We start from the raw sequence: 21,684 nt of genomic DNA, 5'->3' as shown, positions 1-21,684 counted from the left end.
GAAAACCTTAGTAATCTACACATCCAATATGTGATTCGACTTCCTAAGTTGGTCTGGAAACTAGCTCACATAGTAATAGTTGAAATCAAACTTTTGGACAATGAAGGGGAATGAAGATTTAATCTAGGAAAGGGTGGATCATTTGTTACTGAAGTTTTCATTTTCATATATGTTTTCATGTGTGAGTTATGCTTAATGAATACAGGTTTTAGTTATTAGAGCATAATACATGTTAAGTATTTTTGACTAGAAAGTAATAAGGGTACAAGGAAAAAATGTTCTTTTTTTTTTTTTTTTTTAAATAACAGACAGATGTAAAAGAAAAACAGAAAAAACTTGTTGAACAATTAACTGGATTAATCAGCAGCTCACCTGGACCACCTACTCGAAAATTGTTGGCTAAGAACCTTGCAGCCCTGTATAGCATTGGGGATACGTACACCGTTTTTCAGACCCTAGATAAGTGTAATGACATTATCAGAAGTAAGGACGACACCGCAGCCTACCTACCAACAAAACTGTGAGTTCATTACAGGAAGCCTTGCCTTCCCTTTCCCCTTTTTAAGGTGATTTAGGGACTCATCCATCACATAAAGACCCCAGGTGGGTGGACCCTGAGGCACGGTACTGACTGGAAGTTCTAACTAAATCTGAGGAAGGGGCGGATCACCTCACTGCCCATCACTTACTTTGGACACAGCCGGGAGAATCGGTGTGGTGTCAGGAGTCTTTTGATCAGTTCTGATGGAAATCATATTCGTGTCTGAGATGGGACAGAAAAGAGTTAGTGAGGAAAATGAGGCAGGAAGGGGGAAGACTAGTGTGCTGGCCAAGTCCAGGCAGTTAAAGAAATGATTTGGAATCCCGACCTGCCTGCTCATTGATCTGCTTTCACACAAGAACGGCAAAGTTGAGTAGCCGAGGTAGAGACCACTTTGCTTATAGTTTACTGATGACTAGATTAAGCTGATCCTAAAATGTTATAGATAAATACAAATTAACTTTTGAAAATCAGAAAATCAGAAAAGTGTAATGAACTGTACTTAAAACTTTTGTTTTTGCGCGCTCTGTGTTACTAACCAGTGAGACCATCTTCACAGGGCAGCGGTGGCTTGTGTTGGAGCGTTTTATGAGAAGATGGGAAGGATGTTGGGCAGTGCGTTTCCAGAAACAGTGAACAACCTGCTGAAGTCTCTGAAGAGCGCAGAGGTCAGTCCATCCTACAGCAAGTGTTTGATGCCTTGCTCGGGGCACGAGTGTTAAAGGTGTTTTCTTCTGTTACTGTGACACTCAGGGTGCTTAGCCAGAAAGTGATTTCAGATTATCATGTCTCCTTTTTAAAATGTCTGGAGAGGGGATGCCATTGATTTTTAAATGAGTGAGTTTACCTGTTTTTTTTTTTTTTTTTAACTGAGTTCTGTTTTTCAATTGAAAATTTTTTTGTGTCACAGCTATGTATCAGTTTCATATGTCTGCTGTAATACATTGATATACCCTGCGCAGCATCATGGAACAACAGATGCCTCTAGCTCATGGCTCTGGCACCTAGAGGTCAAGGGTCACAGGGTCATACTTCCTCCACAGGCTCTGGGGGGGTGGGTGACGACTGTGCCTTCTTTCCTAGATTTAATGGTGGCCAGAAACTCTGGCCTTTCCCAGCTGTGGACCACCTACTCCAGTATGACCTGCTTGCTCTTTGTTTTCATCTGCAACGACCTTGTTTGCAGTCATAGTCACATGTAACAGGGTTTCAGACTTCTGCAGGGGACAGAGTTCGACACTGACATGATGTCAAGTAAAAATGTTCGGGTTTGTCATGTCAGTTTGCTTATAGAGCCCTTGTCAACTTCAGGTGAGTGGAATGCGGAGTAAGCTTAAGACATGGGTATCATTTTTCTATGTGTGTACTTGGGACTAAATTCAGAGCATAGCACACACTGGGCAAGCGCTCTGTCCACAGCTTGCAAACTCATCTTTCTGTCCAGGAGAGCTAACTTCTCAGATGATATTAACACTCATTCTTACGTTTTAGATACTTTGTAGAATTTTTTTTTTTTTTTTTGGTTTTTCGAGACAGGGTTTCTCTTTGTATCTTTGGTGCCTGTCCTGGATCTTACTCACTCTGTAGACCAGGCTGGCCTCAAACCCACAGAGATCTGCCTGGCTCTGTGTCCCAAGTGCTGGGATTAAAGGTGTGCGCCACCACCGCCTGGCTCTTTGTAGAACTCTTAATCCTCTGCTTTTCCTTACTGTCATGATTTGGAGATGAGGCCCCGACAATTGCTATATTCTAGTGTGTTCTTATTAACTACGGAATTGATTGGACAATGTGGTTTTAAAGTTTGCTTCATGTTCGTGTGCAGTCTCAAGGGCGAAGTGAGATCTTAATGAGTCTGCAGAAAGTGCTGACTGGATTGGGTGGTGCAGCAGCGTCCTCTCACCGTGACATTTACAAGAATGCTCGATCCCTCCTAACCGACAGGTCGATGGCTGTCCGATGTGCAGTGGCCAAGGTTAGTGCCCAGCCAGCCTGTGATGTTGTTCCTTATGGTGCTTGCTCTTAAGCAGGTCATTTTTTTCCTTTTAAAGTTCTTAAATTATGAGCATTGGGGGGTTGTTTTCATACGCTAGTTATATTTTCTAGAATTATCTATAAAGGGGATCATGTGGTATGTTCTTTTGTGTGCCTGTGTTTTCATGAAAGCACAGTTATTTTGAGATTTATGCATGTCCATGTTCCAGTAGTTCAAACCTATTATTTAGTACTGTTTCATTGCATGGGTGCTCCACCTTTCATGTTCCTTTTCATAGCTTTGGCTATTACCAAAAAAGCTTTTGTGAATATCTGTGTGCAGATTTTTTTTGTGGACCTGTGTTTTTATTTGAGTCAATACATTTTATTTGGAATGGCTAAGATTTATGTTTAACTTTTTACGAAACTGCTCAAGTATCTGTATAGGTTTAAATTTCTGGCTTTTTGCTTTTGTTAATATAAGAGATTTCTATTCCTCCACATCTTCATCATTATTTGCTAATTACAGTTTTTGTTTTAGTCATTCTAATAGATGTGATTGAGTATCTCATGGTTTTAACCTGCATTTCTCTAATGACTAATGTTAAGCATATTTTCAGGTGTTTATCATCCATATTTTCTATTAAGAAAGATGTATTTAAACAGTGCCCATTGCTTGGAATTTCTCTTACTACTGAGACCTGAGAGTGCTTTATAGACTGTTTATATATTCTTTACCTAAGACATAATTTACAAATATTTTCTTGAAACCTGTGAGCTGACGCGAGGGAGGGTTTTTGTTTAGTTTTGGTTTGGTTTTAGAATTCAGTCTATCACGGGGAAGATGTGGCAGTGAGACTACCGTGAGGCTGCTGTTGAAATCTTGGCAGTCCAGGGAAGAGGGAGAGGAGAGAAGAAAACAGTGTTAGGCTGTACGTAAGCACCCCATCCTCCACAGTGACCCACCTCCTTGAGCTAAGCCTCACCTAAAGGTTCCACAGCCTTCCAAAACTGTGGGCCCATATGCGACTGTAAGAAATAAGGAACCATCTTTATAACCTTTGCTAGAGTTCCTTGGTAGCAATACCTTGCGAAATATAGGACAGTGGCACTTTGCACGTTGATAGTCACATAATCCTCTGGTCTTCAGATTTCCCCAGTTTTAGTTGTATTTACTTTTTTAGCATCTATGACAATGATCATAAGAGTTTTCTTTTTTAGTTTGCTAATGTAGGTTACATTGGTTAGTTTTAGAATTTTCACCAATTGTACTTCTAGGATAAACTTTACTTGGTTATGCTATATTACCAAATAAAGACATACATTACCAAAATTAGGAAAAAGAAATAAAATTACTCCAGATTTACAACTCACTGAACACGAAATAGATAATCTGAGCAATATATATTCCAAAATTGACTTCGTATTTTAAAATCTTTGGTACTGATTTTGTTTTTGTTTGTTTCATTTTGATTTGAGACAGTGTCTCACTGTGTAATTCCTTGAACTTGAAATCTTCATTCCTAAGCCTCCCTAGTACTAGGCGTGTTGTCATTTTTTGGATATTGTTGTATTAGAGCAGCAAAATGTTTACATGGTATTTTTATATCTTGGTCCCTGAGGGATGTTAGTGTGCAGTTTTCTTTCTCTTTAAAAATATTTATTTTTATTTTATATATATATATGGGTTTTGTCTGTGTACATGTACATGCACTACATGCATGCCTGGTACCTGTGGAGGAACAACTGCCTGGAGCTGGAGTTATATATAGGTGGTTGTCACCCGCCAAGTGGGTGCTGGTGACTGAACCTGGGTCCTCTGTAAGAACATTACATGCTCTTTACCACAGAGGCATCTCTTCAGTCACGCAGTTCTCTTCTCAGAACGTCTTTATGAGGTTTCAGGACCTAGCAGATACTGACTTCATGGAATGATTGAGAAAGTTCTCTTCAGTTTTCTGGAAGAGTTTATTTAGAATTAGCATTATTTTTGCATAAGCATGTGGTTGAATTAATCAGTGCAGAAGATTTTAAACTACAAAGTCAATTTTGGAATATATATTACTCAATTTTGGAATATATATATATATATGTATGTATGTATGTATATATGCCACAGCGTATTACTCAGGTTATCTCTGTCTTGTTGAGTGAGTTATAAATCTGGAGTAATTTGATTTCTCTCCTTCCTAATTTTGGTAATTTATGTCTTTTTTCTTTTCCTTGATCAATTGGATAGATAGTTATCAGATTAATTGATGGCTTTGGTTTCATTATTATTATTTTTTGGGTTTGCTGGACATGTAGCTCAGTGGTAGAATGCTTGCTTTATGTGTATGAGGCCATGGCTTGGTTTCAATTCCCAATACTGCATAGGGGAAAACTGCCAAAAACCAAAAATCCAGTCACCTGAGACTGACTGTATTTCTATTTTCTAGATCACTGATTTCCTTTCTATCTTTATTTCCATTTTTGCTTACTTTAAGGTATTAGATGTTTTATTTTGTTTTGTTTTTTCCTTAAAGGGGCTTCCTTTTATTGCCTGATATCTAGTTTTGAAAACTGTTCATATGTTTTGTCCAATTGTTTGTGTATTTCTAGGAGTGAGCTTAAGTTTGATTGTGTTACTTCCTCTGTGGACACAGAAGTTCTAAAATATAATTTACCATTGGCCTTGTTTTTAATTACAGTGTCTTCTGGAACTACAGAATGAGGCTGTGTTCATGTGGACCGCTGAACTAGAAAACATAGCTACCCTCTGCTTTAAGGCTCTGGAAAACTCAAATTATGGGGTCCGGGTCGCAGTGTCTAAACTTCTAGGAACAGTCATGGCCACAGCGTTGATGCCAAAACAGGCAACAGGTATTGTTGTTGGCTCACCCTGCATTTGCCCATTGTTGGCTCACCCTGTGTTCACCCATTGCAGGTATTTGAAGGTTTAGAAAATGCTCTAAGTTATCACTCATGGAAGCTACTTTAAAGAGATTTAAATTGTTGGGTATCTTTTCATCAAATGAAAGAACCCAAATGCCACTTCTCTGGTCCATTTCTTGTGAGAATGGTGTACTCGTTAACACTGAGCAGATTTTTGGCATACTGCAGGTAGGATTCATGAAATGGTTTGAATGATGTTTAGCGTATAGGAAGGAGTCTGGTGTCTTACGTGCTTTCAGCCTCTGATGTGTAGCACTCCATTTGTGCCACGGTGCTAATCTTCAGTCTGTCCTGACCGTCACTAAGCAGTGTGGGGGCAGCACTGATTGCCTTGTGACTCTTTTGTTGCTTCACTGTTCCACAGGTGTCTCAGGAAGGGTTGGGACCAGCGGAGCAAACGTAATGTAGCAGGTGCTGAGTCATTCCAGATCTACTGTTGTCCCCAACCTACCCACCTCCATATGGTAGAAAGATAATCCGATGTGATAGGTTATGTCCCAGACCTTACAGTTATTGCTGTTTGAGATTGATTTGTTCTCCTTTTAGTGGTAATTGTTTCCTTATATGACACTAGTGAGGTAACATGTTTAAATGCTATATAAAACCTATACTGTGGAATGTGTTCAACTCTCACAAAAGCCCTGTGAATTTCAAGTATCATTGTCATTTTATAAATGAGGAACTTAAGGCTCATAGAGATTGTGTAACTTGTTGTCTAAAAAGGTGTTCTGTTGTGTTAGGTGTGAAACTAAAACCCACATACTCAGTTCTGAACCCTACATACATAAACATGAGCTTTGCATCTCCACAGAATTCTCATAAGGAATGTGTTAGCTACTGTATATGAAAGGATATTGTCACATGCAGTTTGATACCTGGAGTTTAGTACATTGGCAACTGCTATGTATGTTGTTTTGGGGGCTGGAGAGAGAGCTCAGTGGTTAGAAGTACTTGCTACTCTTTCCAGGGATCCAATTACTTCCCCAGCTCCCATATTGGGCAGCTCACAATCACCTGTGTCTCCAGTTCCGGGGCTCTGACGCCCTCTTCTGTCCTCTGTAGGTGCTGGAACACAGGGCCTGCACGTAGGAAGAAACATGCCCTTACACATAAATAAAAATTGAAATTAAATCTTTAGGGGAAAAAAAAGAAAAGAGTTCTCCGTGTCCTCATTTGGGAAGAAGAACTCAGCAGTGGCTGAAACGGGTGCCTGGTGTTCTTACTGGGCTGCACACACTCAGTCACCATTATTACACTGTTTGCATAGACTTTCTGAGCTGCTCTATTTCCTCGCTCCTTCCACTTAGCATTTTTTTTTTTGCTTCAAAAATGAATTTAAGTTTTTGTTTATAAGACATTGTGACCTTTTTCTATCTTATAATACTCTTAAAAATTATAACTTGAAAATTTAAGCTAGAATATTGGAACTATTAGTAATTCTGCTTTGGAAGCTCATTTGCTCTTGAACTTACTTTTCTTCCTTAAAGTTATGCGTCAGAATGTGAAGCGAGCAACGTTTGATGAGGTCTTAGAACTCATGGCCACAGGATTTCTGCGTGGAGGGTCCGGCTTCCTCAAGAGTGGTGGAGAGATGTTGAAAGTCGGAGGGTCTGTTAACCGTGAAGTGAGAGTCGGGGTGACCCAGGTTTGTGATGCATGTGTGTGAACGAAGTCTGTCCAGATCATTTCACAGAAGACTGTCGTACAGCATACAAGACAATTTTAATATTGTCTGGTGTCTTTACCAATGAATGGATTAATTCAGATCCCAAATTTCGTCACATACTTAGAAGAAAAGGTAGATTGTCTTTTTTCTTTTCTGTTTCTTTTGAGGTGGGAAGCCCTGGGTTTTGGACCCTGGCATTATGTGTGCTAGGCAAGTAAGTACCCTACCACTGACCTACATCCCCAGCCCCCAGCCTAAAAGGTAAATTCTTGATGTATAAATAAGTCCATTTCTACTATGTGTATATAAATATTTTTTTAAAAATCTCAAATTTTATTTCACAACACGCAAGTTATAAAGTAAGTTTTGTCTAAGGTGATAATGTACACCAGAGGCTGAGACTGTAATGTTCTCCCTATACCTGTGACTAAAAATAACTGGTTTATGCTTGGACTGAATTTGCCAGTGACTAATCTCCAATGGATATAAGATGAGATGTGACTTGGAATTATAATTTCCAAATAATAACTAATGGTTACAGATCTAATAACATCTGATAGATAGCACGGTTCACGCTCCTAGTGAAAGTCCCCACAGTGGTGTCCCTGAAACAAATGGACAATGGGAGCCACGGTTTGTCCTGGGGACCTCACCAGCAGGTGTACTGCAGCTCTTGGTGCTTGCTTGGAATGTGAATTTCTATTCCGGAGTGTTGTTGCCTTGCTGATCCTGAATATATTGAGCTTTCCTTTCCTCCCTCAGCACATTCCCTTTATGGATGACTTCATCTTGAGACTCTTGCCTGTTGTTTTTGGCTTGGATTTTTAGACACAGTGTCTCACCTTGTGGCCCAGGCTGCCCTTGGATTTGAGGTGGTCCCCTTGAATGCCGACATTACAGGCATGCAATACCGTACCTGGCTCTTTCCAATAATTGTTTTATTCAATGCAGGAATGGTGGCACATGCCTTTAATCCCAGTAGAGGCAGATGGGTCTTTGTGAGTGCAAGCCTGGTCCACAGAGTGGGTTCCAGGCCAGCTAGGGCTCCACAATGAGACCCTGCCTCACAAAGAAACAGAAAAACAAACAAACAAACAAAAAAAGGAATTGTAGTAATTCCTGTGGCCGAAGTCTTACAAGGATGTGGAATTTAACTTGGCCGTATTTGAATCTCAGGTATAACTTGTGTGTGTGCTGCCATCCTTGTGTCTGCAGTCACTTCCGGTGCCTCCATTTGTTCACCCGAGCTGTCTGAGGCTGTGTCTTCGTGTGTTTACAGGCCTACGTTGTCTTCGTGACGACACTGGGGGGCCAGTGGCTGGAGCGGAGCTTTGCCACATTTTTGTCACATGTGCTCGATCTGGTTTCCCACCCGCGAGCGACACAAACACACGTGGACGCTGTGTACTCGAGGCGGTGCGTCTCCTTCATCCTGAGAGCCACTGTGGGCAGTTTGCTGGGGGAGAAAGCCCAGATCGCAGCTGCCAAGGAAATCTGCCAGGCCATCGGGAAACAGATGAAAGCCGTGGGTAAGTGAGGACGGATGTCATCCTGGGGTGCGCTGCTCATGACCCCCGCCGCTGCTCATGACCCCCGCCGTTTAATCTAGTCCCCTCTCCCCTTTCCCTCCTCCCTTCCTCCCTCCCTTCCTTTCTGCTTTTGGATAGGGTCTCACTATGTGACCCAGACTGGCTTCAAACTTGCAGTTTTCCTCCCTCAGTCTTGTAAGTGCTAGGATTTTTTTTTTTTTAAGATTTATTTATTTATTATGTATACAGTGCTCTGCCTGCATATATCCCTGCAGGCCAGAAGAGGGCACCAGATCTCATTACAGATGGTTGTGACCACCATGTGGTTGCTGGGAATTGAACTCAGGACCTCTGGAATAGCAGCCAGTGCTCTTAACCACTGAGCCATCTCTCCAGCCCGGATTTTATTCTTAATAAATACTAACAGCTCTGATTGATTTGTCTCTTCTGGGACTGTGTTTTCATAGTAATTTTAAAATAAATTTTAAATTAGAATGACTCATTCCATTTTAGGACTGAACGTTTTGCCTGAAAATACGTGTGTGCATCATGTGCATGCTTGGTGCCTGTGGAGGTCTGAGGGAGCCTGAGCTCCCCTGGAACTCGAGTTACAGACGGTTGTGAACCGCCCTGTGAGAGCTGGGACAAACCCAGAACAGGAGCAGCCAGGGCTCTTAGCCTCTGGGGCATGGCGCCAGCGCCTCATAGCCATGTTCATTGAGTACTTTAAAAATATTAAAAGCAGCATATAACTGTATTGGAACCATGTTTTAAAAATGAGTGGCATGAGGGTAAGGTTTGGGTTTGGGTTTTATCGCTAGTGCCTGTGTTACTTTTAAGTTTCCCAGAATGCACTGGTGTATTGTTTTTATCTTTGTGAGATTATATGTTGTCATTTTTCTGCTTGAAGCCTCTTGTTATGGAAATATATGTTTTTTGCTATTTTTCTTTCACTTCTCTACTAGGCTTAATCTGAAGACTTAGAAAGTAACAGTTACAGATAACTCTTAGCCCCTTGCAGGACATATTGGGAGAGTTCAATAATCCATCATTTTAAGAAATCATCTTTCAGATATAATTTTATTTGACCCATAAAACTGTATTTATTTTGGGATTCAATGTAACCCTCTAGTGCTTATTATTTAATATGTCATGCTCAGATCAGGGCACTTGGCTTGGTCCCCACACCGCACGGGAACCATCTCTGCTGGCAACACTCGGCATCCTCTGTCCAGCTGTTCTGTAGTACACGATTGTCTCCACGTAGTCACAGTCACGTTCCTGTGCTGCAGGACTTTCAGACTTACCCTTCTACTCAGCTGCAGCCCCGAAAAGAAGCCTCCCAGAAGGGGTCCTTGCATAAACAGTGTTAAATATCGGAGCTGAAGAGTAGTGCCAGGATTTCAATGAGTGACACAAAGTGCCTGCCTCTGTGGAGTGTGTCATGCACTTAGTAGACCAGAGTGAGGAAAATATAAATAGTATAAGACAATTTAGTTTCATCATCTTTGGAAAGAGATACTAATTTTTTTTTTTTTTTTTTTTTGGTTTTTCGAGACAGGGTTTCTCTGTGTAGCTTTGCGCCTTTCCTGGGACTCACTCTGTAGTCCAGGCTGGCCTCGAACTCACAGAGATCCACCTGGCTCTGCCTCCCGAGTGCTGGGATTAAAGGCGTGCGCCACCACCGCCCGGCAAGATGCTAATTTTTAATGAGGCAAATTGTATTAAAGATCCCAGGAGGGCTTTAAAAATAAGGATACAACTAAATATAATCAATATATATAATCATTTAATTGTCTCATAATATTAACAAAGTAAGTCTGCAGTTCGGTTGTTGTTTGGTCATTTTAATAGTGTAAACTTTTTAAATGCATAGGGATAACTGAAAATTATTAATGAAAGGGTTTGTGAGTTAATGAGGTATCGTTCTTAGATATCCCTAAGTCGTGATCTGTCCTCTATTCACAACTGGGTAAAGATTTACATGTCGCTCCAAGTCAGTGCCAGCAGCCTGTGTTAAGTGGTTGGCATGAACTGGCAAGCCAGCTACAGTACCCGAAATACGAACTTCTGCACCTTCTGGTCCAGAGATGCCCACAAAGAAAGAGGGATTAGTTATAGTCTGTCATTATGTATTTACATCTTTATTATCAGTTCATAGTGAGTGAAAAACTGGGAACATTTTACTGTCATTGAGAGAGTATTAATTTTATGGCTGTAGATTAGCTATTTGACCTTAAGAACCCTAATTACTGAAGTAAGTAACATGATTCTATCAGGGATTTACAAGCCAGAATGTATTCTCAATTAGTAGTCTGTCAAGGCATGTTTAGTTGTCTCACATGATACATTTTAATGTCAGCGGCTATTAAAAGGTTTGGGGGAGAGACATGAAAGCAAGTGGCAACAGGGAAGAGCCTTCCAGTAAATTCTAAGCTCACTTCCCCTGTGAATCTGCTTGTCAGTGATTTGACAGTGATGCCTCAGTATATCGGAGCACTTGAAGCGGCAATACTACTAACGATATACAATTGCAGCTACTTGTGCTCATTGAATGTGTTCTGTAGAGGATGGGTTAGCTTCCATATATGCATTGTGGTCAGCACAAGCACCTTTGAGACAGCAAGGAAGTCCCTTAACAGATGAGGAACCTGACGCAGCAAAGTCGAGTAGCATGCCCTGTCACAGAGCTTACATGAGGTTGCTATTAGAACCCAAGTCTTTTACCCCCAAATCTGCTTTTGTTGGTGGTTTGTTTGTGTTTGTTTTCTGTGGTGTTAGGGATTGAACCCAGTACCTCAAGCATGCAAGGCAAGTGCTTTATTACTGAGGTAATACCTGTATCTGAGTCTGCTTTTGTAAAACATTGTGGATTCCTGCACCTCCCAAGTTGTATTCTTGGAAGCATCAAATATATACAGTATGTGTTTTAGTATTGTTGTGACTCTCTGCATCAGTGTTTTAATGTCAGTCCAGGGCTGGCAAGATAGCTGAGCAGTTAAAGGTGCTGGCCACTTAGCTTGATGACCTGAGTTCAGTCCCTAGAACAATAGGGCAGGAAAGAACTAATTCCAGCAGGTTGTTCGGTGACTTCCACATGTGAGCTGTGGCTCACACATGTCCCTGCCCCTAAAAGTTTTATGCCGACTCAGTCAGTACTTAGTTACATGAGTTTTCCATTAAGCAATGACTGCATAGTTTTTAACATGAAGGAATCAAATGGTATGAAAAAGAATATAAGACGATCACAACTCATTTTACCCACATCAATACCCGATTGTGTTTTCAGAAGCTGTAGTGAACGACACAAGCAGTGAGAACAAGTCTGGAGCTGCAGACATCGCGGCAAGCCAGCACGTCATGGTCTGCGCCCTCCAGGAGCTCGGGAGCCTGGTGCAGAGCCTGAATGCCACCGCTTCTCCTCTCATTCAGGAAGCTTCCATAGGTGCGGCATCCAGGTCTTGCTGGGATGTTTTCTGAATATAGTTGTGATCCGTATTTAACTCGTAGTTACTTTTTATCGTGACTAGCAGATCATTGGGTTTCATTTAAATTAATCTTCACAGTGATATGAGTATTGAGTTAAATATTAAAAGTTTCAAGAGAATCAGCTGTGAGAAATGTTTCTAATTGACCAAAATTTGCTAAAGACTTTCATATGATTTTATAGCAGCTTTATTTATTTACTTTTTGAAGGACGATCTATGTAGCTTTAACTGGCATAGAATTCACTATGTAAAACAGGATGTCCTCAAACTCAAGTTTCCTCTGCTTCCCAAGTACTGAGATTATAGGCAGAAGCTACCACTTCCAACGTCAACTTTTATATTTCACTAGATGTAATTATATTCTTTGCACGATGTGTTCTTTTAAAGCACTCTACTGTTTATGAACTACACATGTGCTTTTTGGCAAAGCTAGGAAACGGAAATTACAGGGATGATCTATTTTAATTATTGCGTTACACTGAAATCGTTTTTCTTCAGGAAGGAGTAACGTTTTGAGGTTTTCCTTTCTAGGACTTTTGGAGATTGTGACGTCTGTGCTCCTTCACCCAAGCATGGCTGCTCGGCTTGCCGCCGCCTGGTGTCTGCGTTGTGTGGCTGTGGCATTGCCCTTCCAGGTGACACCGTTTCTAGATAGGTGTGCAGAACGGCTCAACAACCTCAAGACTTCACCGGAAGCCGTCAGTGGATACAGTTTTGCAATGGCCGCTTTGTTGGGTGGAGTGCATCAGTGTCCTTTGGGAATTCCTCATGCCAAAGGAAAGGTATGACCGAAGTCTGCAGGCTGGCAGGTGGGCTTCGGTTCCTGTGGGAACTCTGCTGTCTTTAGTGCTGAGCCAGGCAATCCGATGACGATTGGAAATGTAGACTGTAGTTAGCAGCCCTAGCTGAAACTGTGTAGTTAATCCTCCTAGGAATAATAGGTTTCATCTGTGTGTAGTATCATGTTATAATTTCTTTTAGAAATTTTAGAAAAATAACATAGTTATTTCTAAAAATGATCATTTAAAACTCAGAACCTTTATTTCTGTTTTTTTAAGAGAGGGAGGGAGGAAAAGAGAGAGAGAGAGTGTTGCTTGAGCTCCAGCGTTCAAGCAATCCTCCTGTCTCTGCCTCTTGACTAGAGTTAGGTGCCACTGTGCCTGATGTTTTTTCAGTTTTAAAAAATTGCATTGCGTGTCTAAAAGTGGCAGGGAATATTCTATTGCCATATTTAGTATTTGATAATAATTAGAAATTAAATTGTTTTTAAGAAGCTATTATCATTCCCCCTCTTCTTTCTAGTGTATACTACTATCATAGTATATACTTTGTAGTATATATTCTCTGTAGTATACTATATATATATATTTATACGTAGCATTTATATGTATACTCTCATACATACTACATATATATACATAGTGTATACTACTATCATAGTACATTCTCTGTAGTCTATATTTTATGTAGTATACTACTATATAGATATCCATAGAATATACTATCATACATAATATATATTTATATATATATACACATACATAGTATATACTATCATAGTACATACTCCGTAGTATATATTCTATGTAGTATACTAATATATATATATATATATACATACACATAGCATATGCTATTATCATACATACTATATATATACATATATATATACATACATAGTGTATACTACTATCATACTTGGTATTATATACATATCATAGTGTATAATACTGTCCTATTCTCTTAAGTGTGTGTAGATAATGTTTGCAGCTTCACTTGGGCAGGTACAGGCCTCAGTCGGCAGCTCTCCTCTCCTCCGGCACAGTAGATAATGTTTGCAGCTTCACTTGGGCAGGTACAGGCCTCAGTCTGAAGCTCTCCTCTCCTCCGGCACAGTAGATAATGTTTGCAGCTTCACTTGGGCGGGTACAGGCCTCAGTCGGAAGCTCTCCTCTCCTCCGGCACAGTAGACTGCCGTCCAGCTGCTGCTTGAGGATCGAGACTTTGTCAACTTTGCAATTTGATTGTTTCTTATTGGTTTTTCCTCCTTGGACTGTCCTGTCTTCCATGCTCCTCATCCATTGCACATCTGTTTGGTGGTCCTAAGGGGCTATCTGATACTCAGAATAAAGTACAGTCTTCTGTCTGATTAACAGAAAATTGGAGCTCATAATCTGTGGTCTGCCTCTTCATTCTGAACTCCCTCTGTTCTGCTCAGATGAACCCTCCTAATTTTTCTCATATCATTTCGGCTTTCAGGCCTTTCTTACAATAAAATTTTGTATTCATTCTATTAAACTTCAGCCTGTTTGTTTTCAGGCCCAGGATGAAATTCTTTTCTGAATTCTCACCAAAACCACCTGGCTTATGTTAGCTTTTCCTTTGTTGACCATCACTACTCAATACTATTTTATCATTTAATCATATGCTACGTTCTCCTTCATTCTCCCTGAATCTTTGCTATCTAGTCTCTGTACTCTCTAAGATTAACTTAAAGGGGGCACCACAGCAGTTCAACAAGTTCTTGAATATAAGATAATAGTACCAGTGAATAATGGAATTTATTAAGCGGTTACCCAGGCTATCACCAGTTTAATCCTGTATTAGCACACTTAATCGTGGCAAAAGTGAGGTTGACACTCCTGTTTTATCAAGGTGGGAACTGAGGCAAAGATGGTAAGTTGCCCATGTTGGAAAGCCAGTCTGCGGTGGGGTTAGGATGGAACTGGGCAGTGTGGCTCCAGAGATTGCTCTGCCCAGCACACTTTGGGTCCCCAGGGGCCCCCAGTGCCGGAACAGAGTAGCTTTGGAAATCTGCTAGCAAGAGCAGGAAGGGACAGCCTGTTTTCAGTAACGTGTACGAGCTATGTGTTTGCTGATGCTCATCCATCACCTTCTCTTGCAGATGGTAGTCAGTATTGCTGAAGACCTGTTACGGACTGCTGCCCAAAACAGCAGGCTGTCTCTGCAGCGCACCCAAGCTGGCTGGCTTCTGCTTGGCGCACTCATGACTTTAGGTATAAGCATTTAGCTAACTCTGGCTGTCAGTGGCCCTAAAGCAGATTTAATTTAAAAGTATAGAGGTGTGTTATCTATTATTTGGGAGTAAATGTCTCTTTTTAGTAACTCCTTCGTTAGTTCACACTTTTCTCAAGTTTCACCTTTCCCAAAAGAATAGTCATCGTCTATTTAATGAGCTTAGCGGTATCGAAGGAGCGAGACTGTGGGAGGAAGTTGGACTGCCCGAGCGGAGTCGAGGTTTTGATAGAGGCGAAGTCCTGCTAATGTGGGCCTGGTGGTGCTGCCACTTTCCTGAGTGCCGTGTGAAATCTTAGGTGCCAAGGTTAGCCTTGTGCAGAGGACAGAAGTACATGGTACAGTGATGGCTAGAGCCGCTTCTTAGTTTACCTGTTCCCACAGCCTCTGTGTGTGTGTGTGTGTGTGTGTGTGTGTGTGTGTGTGTGTGTGTGTATGTGCACACATACTGAGAAGTTGCTCAGTTTTAAAGTCTGTCCCCAATGCCTTATGTTGACCTGTTTTCTAAAGAAAATAAAGTGGTAACTCTTTTCCAGAAGTTTATATTAAGTAAGTTATTGGTACATTTAAATGAATTTCCTAGGAATGTAAATATTGTGCTATTTACATATGTGCCATGTAGCTAACCTCACACTTCCCATGAAGGAGCATGTACTTGTATGTGTGATAGTAGGTATATGTGTTCATAGTCACATGTGTTAATGGAAAATTTCTCACCAAATATTATTATGGGTAATATGGAGCATACTATTCTGAATGTATTCAAGGACAATTTTAATAGCATCTTGTGCACATGGACACTAAAAAACCATCACTTTCAAAGTAACTTATTGTGTCTTTGTACTTATTTTACCCACTGGATGAAAACATTTTGAAAGTAGAGATAATTTTAAACATAAAAAGTAGAGTGAGGCTGGGCGGTGGTGACGTACGCCTTTAATACCAGCACTCGGGAGGCAGAGCCAGGCGGATCTCTGTGAGTTCGAGGCCAGCCTGGGCTACCAAGTGAGTTCCAGGAAAAGGCGCAAAGCTACACAGAGAAACCCTGTCTCGAAAAAAAAAAAAAAAAAAAAAGTAGAGTGACATGAAGGAGATGTTGGGAAAGCTTAGTAGACCTCTCTTCCTCTTTTGCTGTTGTTGTTATGTTGGTTTGTTTGTTTCGTTTTGGTGTTTTCAATTTTTTGAGACAGGAGCTCATGGTAGCCCTAGCTAGCCTCAGAATCCTGTGTAGCTGATGCTTGCCCTGTCTCTGGATCCTTAACTCCACATTCTATGTCTTGGGATTACAGGCCTGTATCATCATGCCCAGTGGAGTTCACTTTCTTTGACTTTGGTTTTTGTATGTGTTTTGTTTGGTTTTTATAGTTGCATATTGTGTTCTTCATTTTCTCGCTTAGGACCGTCTGTTGTTCGTTACCATCTACCTAAGATGTTGCTATTGTGGCGAAACGTGTTCCCACGTTCCTTAAAGGAACTGGAAGCTGAGAAGGCCCGAGGAGATTCTTTTACCTGGCAGGTAACTCTGGAAGGTCGTGCTGGAGCTTTATGTGGTAAGAACTGAAAACATCGCACTTTCAGAATATTTTTATATTACTATTTAGTGATATTTTTGTCACTAAAATATTTGTAAGTGATGGAAAATCACTTTAAATTTTTATTTTAATATCTGTTGTTCAATATGTGGACTCTTCGATTACAGAAACTTTATAAATAACTCCAGTTGGCTACTAATAGCAAGCTATCATCACAACCATAGCTAAACTATTGCTATTATTGTAGGAAACATGAAGCCAAGACCTGGGAAGTGTAGTTACAGTGTCAAGTCAGGAGCTGGGACCCTTGCTCCTGTATTCCCTGTAGGTGCAATCACACCCATCAAAAGAGAGTTGAACCACCACATCAAGCATCCCACAGAGAACAGAAGCTCATCTACTGAGTGGAGCTACCCTTTCCTTGCATTAGGAAAAACACTTCTTTGGGCATCATATTCTGTGCTAATGTTACTATTTGTTCAAACACCAGCATTTCCAAAAAGGTGGATACACTGGTTTTGTCTGGGAGTGAGCAAGTTCCAGGAAAAGCTCAAGTGGTATTTCGTTTGGGAATGAGGATTTCAGGGTCTGTTCTGCTCTGGTTTCTCCCAGCATAGAAAAGGCTTCCTTCCCCACAGTTGGAGAGAGAGACACTTCAGGGTCAGGGCTGGTGAGGTTTTAGTGTGCTTCCACACATCTGAGGCATGCGTGGTCATGGCGGTTTTGCTAAAGGACAAGGAAAGAAATTGTTTCTCTGTGGACCATCTGTTTACTCCTGTCCAGCCTTAAACCTGTTTTCTAGTAGTCATCCGAAGTACTCAGCATCTCCCTAACGTAGCTCCCTCCTTCCGCTTCGAGTCTCCATTCTCTTTCTGATGGTTTTTCTCTGTAGTTGTTCCTGGCCTCTCAACCTTCTATTTTATAGTTGAGAACTGTAGATGTCTTTTGTTTTGTTTTGTTTTTGCTTTTCAAGACAGGGTTTCTCTGTGTAGCTTTGGCTTCCTGGAACTCACTCTGTAGACAGGCTGGCCTCAAACTCAGAGAGATCCACCTGCCTCTGCCTCCTGAGTGGTGGGATTACAGGTGTGCATCACCACCACCCGGCTAGAGAACTGTAGATGTCTTTATCATTCTATAATGCTTAAAGTTTATTTGGTCTCACGAAGATTTCTCTAAATCTTAAAAAATTTTTTCTCTAGCCATGAGGAGCTTTGTTGCACATTGTCCTGAGCTCTTAACTGAGGATGCAATTAGGAAATTAATGACTCCTATCGAATGTGCCATGACCATGATGTCACAGTAAGTAAACAGTTTGGACAAAGTTAGCTGCGTGTATTTGGTGTGTGCATGTATGTATGCATGTTCACATGTACATATGTGTGGAAGCCAGAGGTTGATGTAGTATATCTTCCTCAGTAACTCTTTACTTTACATATTGAGGCTGGGACTCTCTTGAACCCAGGACTTGCCAATGCTGTTAGTCTTGTTAGCCTCTGTGTCTGCCTCCCAAGCACTGGCATTTCAGATGGGCCACCACACCTACCCAGCATGTATGCGTGTACTGAATGATTCAAAACATGATCCTCACAGACACCTTATTTTATATTTTAATAAATAAAACTGTAGTTTGAATTTTTGTACTTCTCAACTCATACAGAAAGCATCTAACTTTTATTTTGTAAAGTTAATTTAAAAGTAGTATTAATGGTGTGATTTAAAACACATTGTATTCTGAAGTGTTTCTGTTAGTTTTATTATTATTGATCACAAAACAAACTGAGAACATTGTAACTTATCAGTGTACTTTGGAAGTGTTGCAATGCATTGCTCAATGACCTTGTTAATTGTTCCTAAGTAATGCTTGTTCTAACACTAACTGATCCCAATTTCACTTTCCATATTTCAGCATTCCATCTGTAATTAAGGCCCACGGAGCCCATCTGAAAGCTAGTGCTGCGATGGTCCGGTTAAGACTTTACGATATTTTGGCTTTATTACCTCCAAAAACTTACGAAGGTAAATAAAATGTATAGTATCTGATAAAAATTCTTCAGTGTGCCTCTCGGGTTCTTCATAGTATTGAGTTCTGACCAGGCAGGACTCCCCCTTAAACTTGCTTTGCAAAAGAAGATCTCCGTTTTGCTTTTCTTCACATAGAGGCATGCATATTTGTTGAGTTTTAAATCATATTCTGGCCCCCCTTCCAAGCTCCTTATGATTTATTATGTTGTGGTGCTAGCCCAATTTAAGAGGTAAAACACCTATAGATCAAGAGACTATTTGCCTGCATATTACCTGGTAAATGGCAGAGTTTGGATTCAGATCCAACTGATTAACTCAGAGTCTGTATTTAAGTTATCATTTCCAATTACTCCATATACACTGTAACACAGCCAGTAATTTAGGTATCCATGAAGGGAGAATAAGAATTTACTTGGCAGAAATGAAATATATATAGTAATATCAAACCACTAATTTCTTTCTAATATAACTAAGCCCTCGAACTTTGGTGGGTGCTATTCAGTGTTTGCATGTATTGGACAATTAATAAATAGTATCATTAGCATATGATATGTTTAAAATAAAGGCTCTGTTCACTGGTTGCATTTTTATGTTACTTTTAGTTTGGACTTAAACTGCATTATATCATAAGAAAAAGGAAAATACCCTTATTCTATATTAAAACTAGTACATGCCAGACCTAGTGCTGTAGGCCTGTGATCTTAGCTATTGAGAGGCTGAGACACAAGGGTCCTAAGTTTACGACCTGTTTGGTCACAGAGTGAGTTTAAGGCCAGCTTTGGTGATGCACTGTCCTTAAAATAAAAGGTAAAGTACTGGGAGATCTAGCCTAGTGGGAGGACACTTAGTTAACACCTGTGAAGAAGCCCTAGGCACCTTAGAACTGCCAGGGGGAAGTCAGTATTAAATTATTTAATATAAATTTTAGAATGAGAATTGTAGCATGTAAGTGTGGTCTCAGTTTCTTTTTTGGCTCAAGTCGGGGTTACTTGAGCTCAGGATGTTAAGGCCTGCCTGGGCAGTTGTAGAGAGACCTTGTTTTGTGGGAATGAGAAGGAGGAAGAGAGAAAGAAAAGGAGAAGGAGATGAGGGAGAGGAGAACGGAAAAGCAAAAGATAGTATGGCTGGTTTACAAAGGGTGAAACTACCTTTATTCCTGTTAAGCACAGTGCTATTCCTTGTGGGCATGACAGTTATTATTGTCATCTGCTCTGGTGTTCTGTGTCTTAGGGTCTTTCAACGCACTTCTCAGAGAACTGGTAGCAGAATTCACTCTGACGGACAACTCGGCCAACACAACTACCTCGCTGCTCCGGTCCCTCTGCCATTACGATGACAGCGTGCTTCTGGGTTCCTGGCTTCAGGAAACTGATCACAAGTCCATTGAAGACCAGGTAGTGAGGCATACAGGAACTGCAGTTACTAGAGTCCTCTGAAACAGAGGTCCTGTGACACATTGTCATTTAAAAAGAAGACACCCTGGGCCACAGTAACGTCCATTGCACTCTTAGACACTTATTAGCATCTTAGAGGTGGATAAATCAACAGTAGTGAAGGGATTTGGCAAAATATCTTCATTCAGAATCCTTTGTATTTATTTACTTGGTTGTGTCTATGGCAAAACTCAGATTTAACTGGCTTTTTGGTTGCTAGTCTTTTCTTTTATTTAGTTTTGTAACAGGTTAGGAAGAAATGAGAGTGAATAGATTGGAGATTTAGAATTAAATAAATTGTTTGTATATATGAAAAAAAAAAAGCAAGAACATTTAACCAGGCATGGTAGCACAATGCCCTTAATCCCAGTCCTTCAGAGCTGGAGGCAGAGCCAGAGGCAGAGAGGGCCACAGAGGAGCAGAGGCAGGCGGGCCTCTTGTGAGTCCATGACCAACCTGGTTTACATAGTGAGTCTGGGACGGTCAGGGTTCTATAGGGAGATGCTGTCTAAAAACAACAAAGAGCCGGGCAGTGGTGGCGCACGCCTTTAATCCCAGCACTTGGGAGGCAGAGCCAGGCGGATCTCTGTGAGTTCGAGGCCAGCCTGGGCTACCAAGTGAGTCCCAGGAAAGGCGCAAAGCTACACAGAGAAACCCTGTCTCGAAAAACCAAAAAAAAATAAAAAAATAAAAAAAAAATAAAAACAACAAAGAAAGAAACGAAACGAAACAAAACATCTGCTGTAAGTCTTTTTTGTGGGTTTTGTTACAATGGATACAGTTTTGATCACACATTAAGGTGGGCAGTATAAAAGTGTTTAAAATGAACATGACTTTTCTTATGACTCCTTAAGATGATTCTGATAGTGACCCTTTTTTCATGGCAAAACTATATTTTCATCTGCTTAAACTGTCAGGCCTGATCACATTTCATTCCTCACTGCTTTATTTGATATCCAGCACTTCGTGAATGTCCTAACGGAGAGTGTGGATAACTTCACGTTCTTCTTCTGCAGCTCCAGCCGAACAGCGCTTCCGGAAGTGGGGCCCTGGAACACGACCCTTCTTCCATTTACTTACGGATACCTGCTGGCGAAGCCGTGCCCGGTCCCCTCCCTCTTGGGGTCTCAGTGATTGATGCCTCTGTGGCTCTTTTTGGTGTTGTGTTTCCACATGTTTCTTATAAACACAGGTTAGTGTAAAGTTAGCCAGTAATTTTAGTCAAATATAAATTATATTTAAGAATAGATTTTTCCCATCCCAGCTAATTCCACAGTAACATAGGTTTTTACTTAAGCAGTGCTCTCATGAACTTAATGGCATAATTTGTATGTACGTGATAAAGTAAATTGGTTGCAAATTCCATATAACTTGAAACTAAGATTTAGCTCTGTATACTAGCCCCTAGCACCTGCTGTTTTATGGACCATGTCTTACCCGACAGAGTTTTCATCTTAGTGCGTTGACAGTTTCTAAATTAAACTGTGTCTCTGGCTAGGGCTATCTTCTTGGTTGTTCTGTTACTGCACAAG

General features: G+C 40.8%; 1 protein-coding gene across 1 annotated transcript in view; it reads left to right on the top strand.

The window, feature by feature from the left end:
- The window catches only part of Heatr5b (HEAT repeat containing 5B), an 81,050-nt gene that overhangs the window by 4,049 nt on the left and 55,317 nt on the right, over positions 1 to 21,684 (top strand). Inside the window, exons 3-16 of the mRNA XM_076558748.1 lie at positions 309 to 520; positions 1,101 to 1,209; positions 2,364 to 2,513; positions 5,203 to 5,374; positions 6,934 to 7,091; positions 8,392 to 8,641; positions 11,931 to 12,086; positions 12,661 to 12,911; positions 15,035 to 15,146; positions 16,563 to 16,715; positions 17,897 to 17,996; positions 18,604 to 18,713; positions 19,950 to 20,113; positions 21,169 to 21,344. Coding sequence (XP_076414863.1) covers positions 309 to 520; positions 1,101 to 1,209; positions 2,364 to 2,513; positions 5,203 to 5,374; positions 6,934 to 7,091; positions 8,392 to 8,641; positions 11,931 to 12,086; positions 12,661 to 12,911; positions 15,035 to 15,146; positions 16,563 to 16,715; positions 17,897 to 17,996; positions 18,604 to 18,713; positions 19,950 to 20,113; positions 21,169 to 21,344 — 2,273 coding nt within the window. The remainder of the gene's footprint in view (positions 1 to 308; positions 521 to 1,100; positions 1,210 to 2,363; positions 2,514 to 5,202; positions 5,375 to 6,933; positions 7,092 to 8,391; positions 8,642 to 11,930; positions 12,087 to 12,660; positions 12,912 to 15,034; positions 15,147 to 16,562; positions 16,716 to 17,896; positions 17,997 to 18,603; positions 18,714 to 19,949; positions 20,114 to 21,168; positions 21,345 to 21,684) is intronic.

Source organism: Peromyscus maniculatus, chromosome 22, assembly GCF_049852395.1.
Source record: "Peromyscus maniculatus bairdii isolate BWxNUB_F1_BW_parent chromosome 22, HU_Pman_BW_mat_3.1, whole genome shotgun sequence".
NCBI classification, from domain to species: Eukaryota; Metazoa; Chordata; class Mammalia; order Rodentia; family Cricetidae; genus Peromyscus; species Peromyscus maniculatus.
This window is presented reverse-complemented; position numbering and strand designations above follow the sequence as displayed.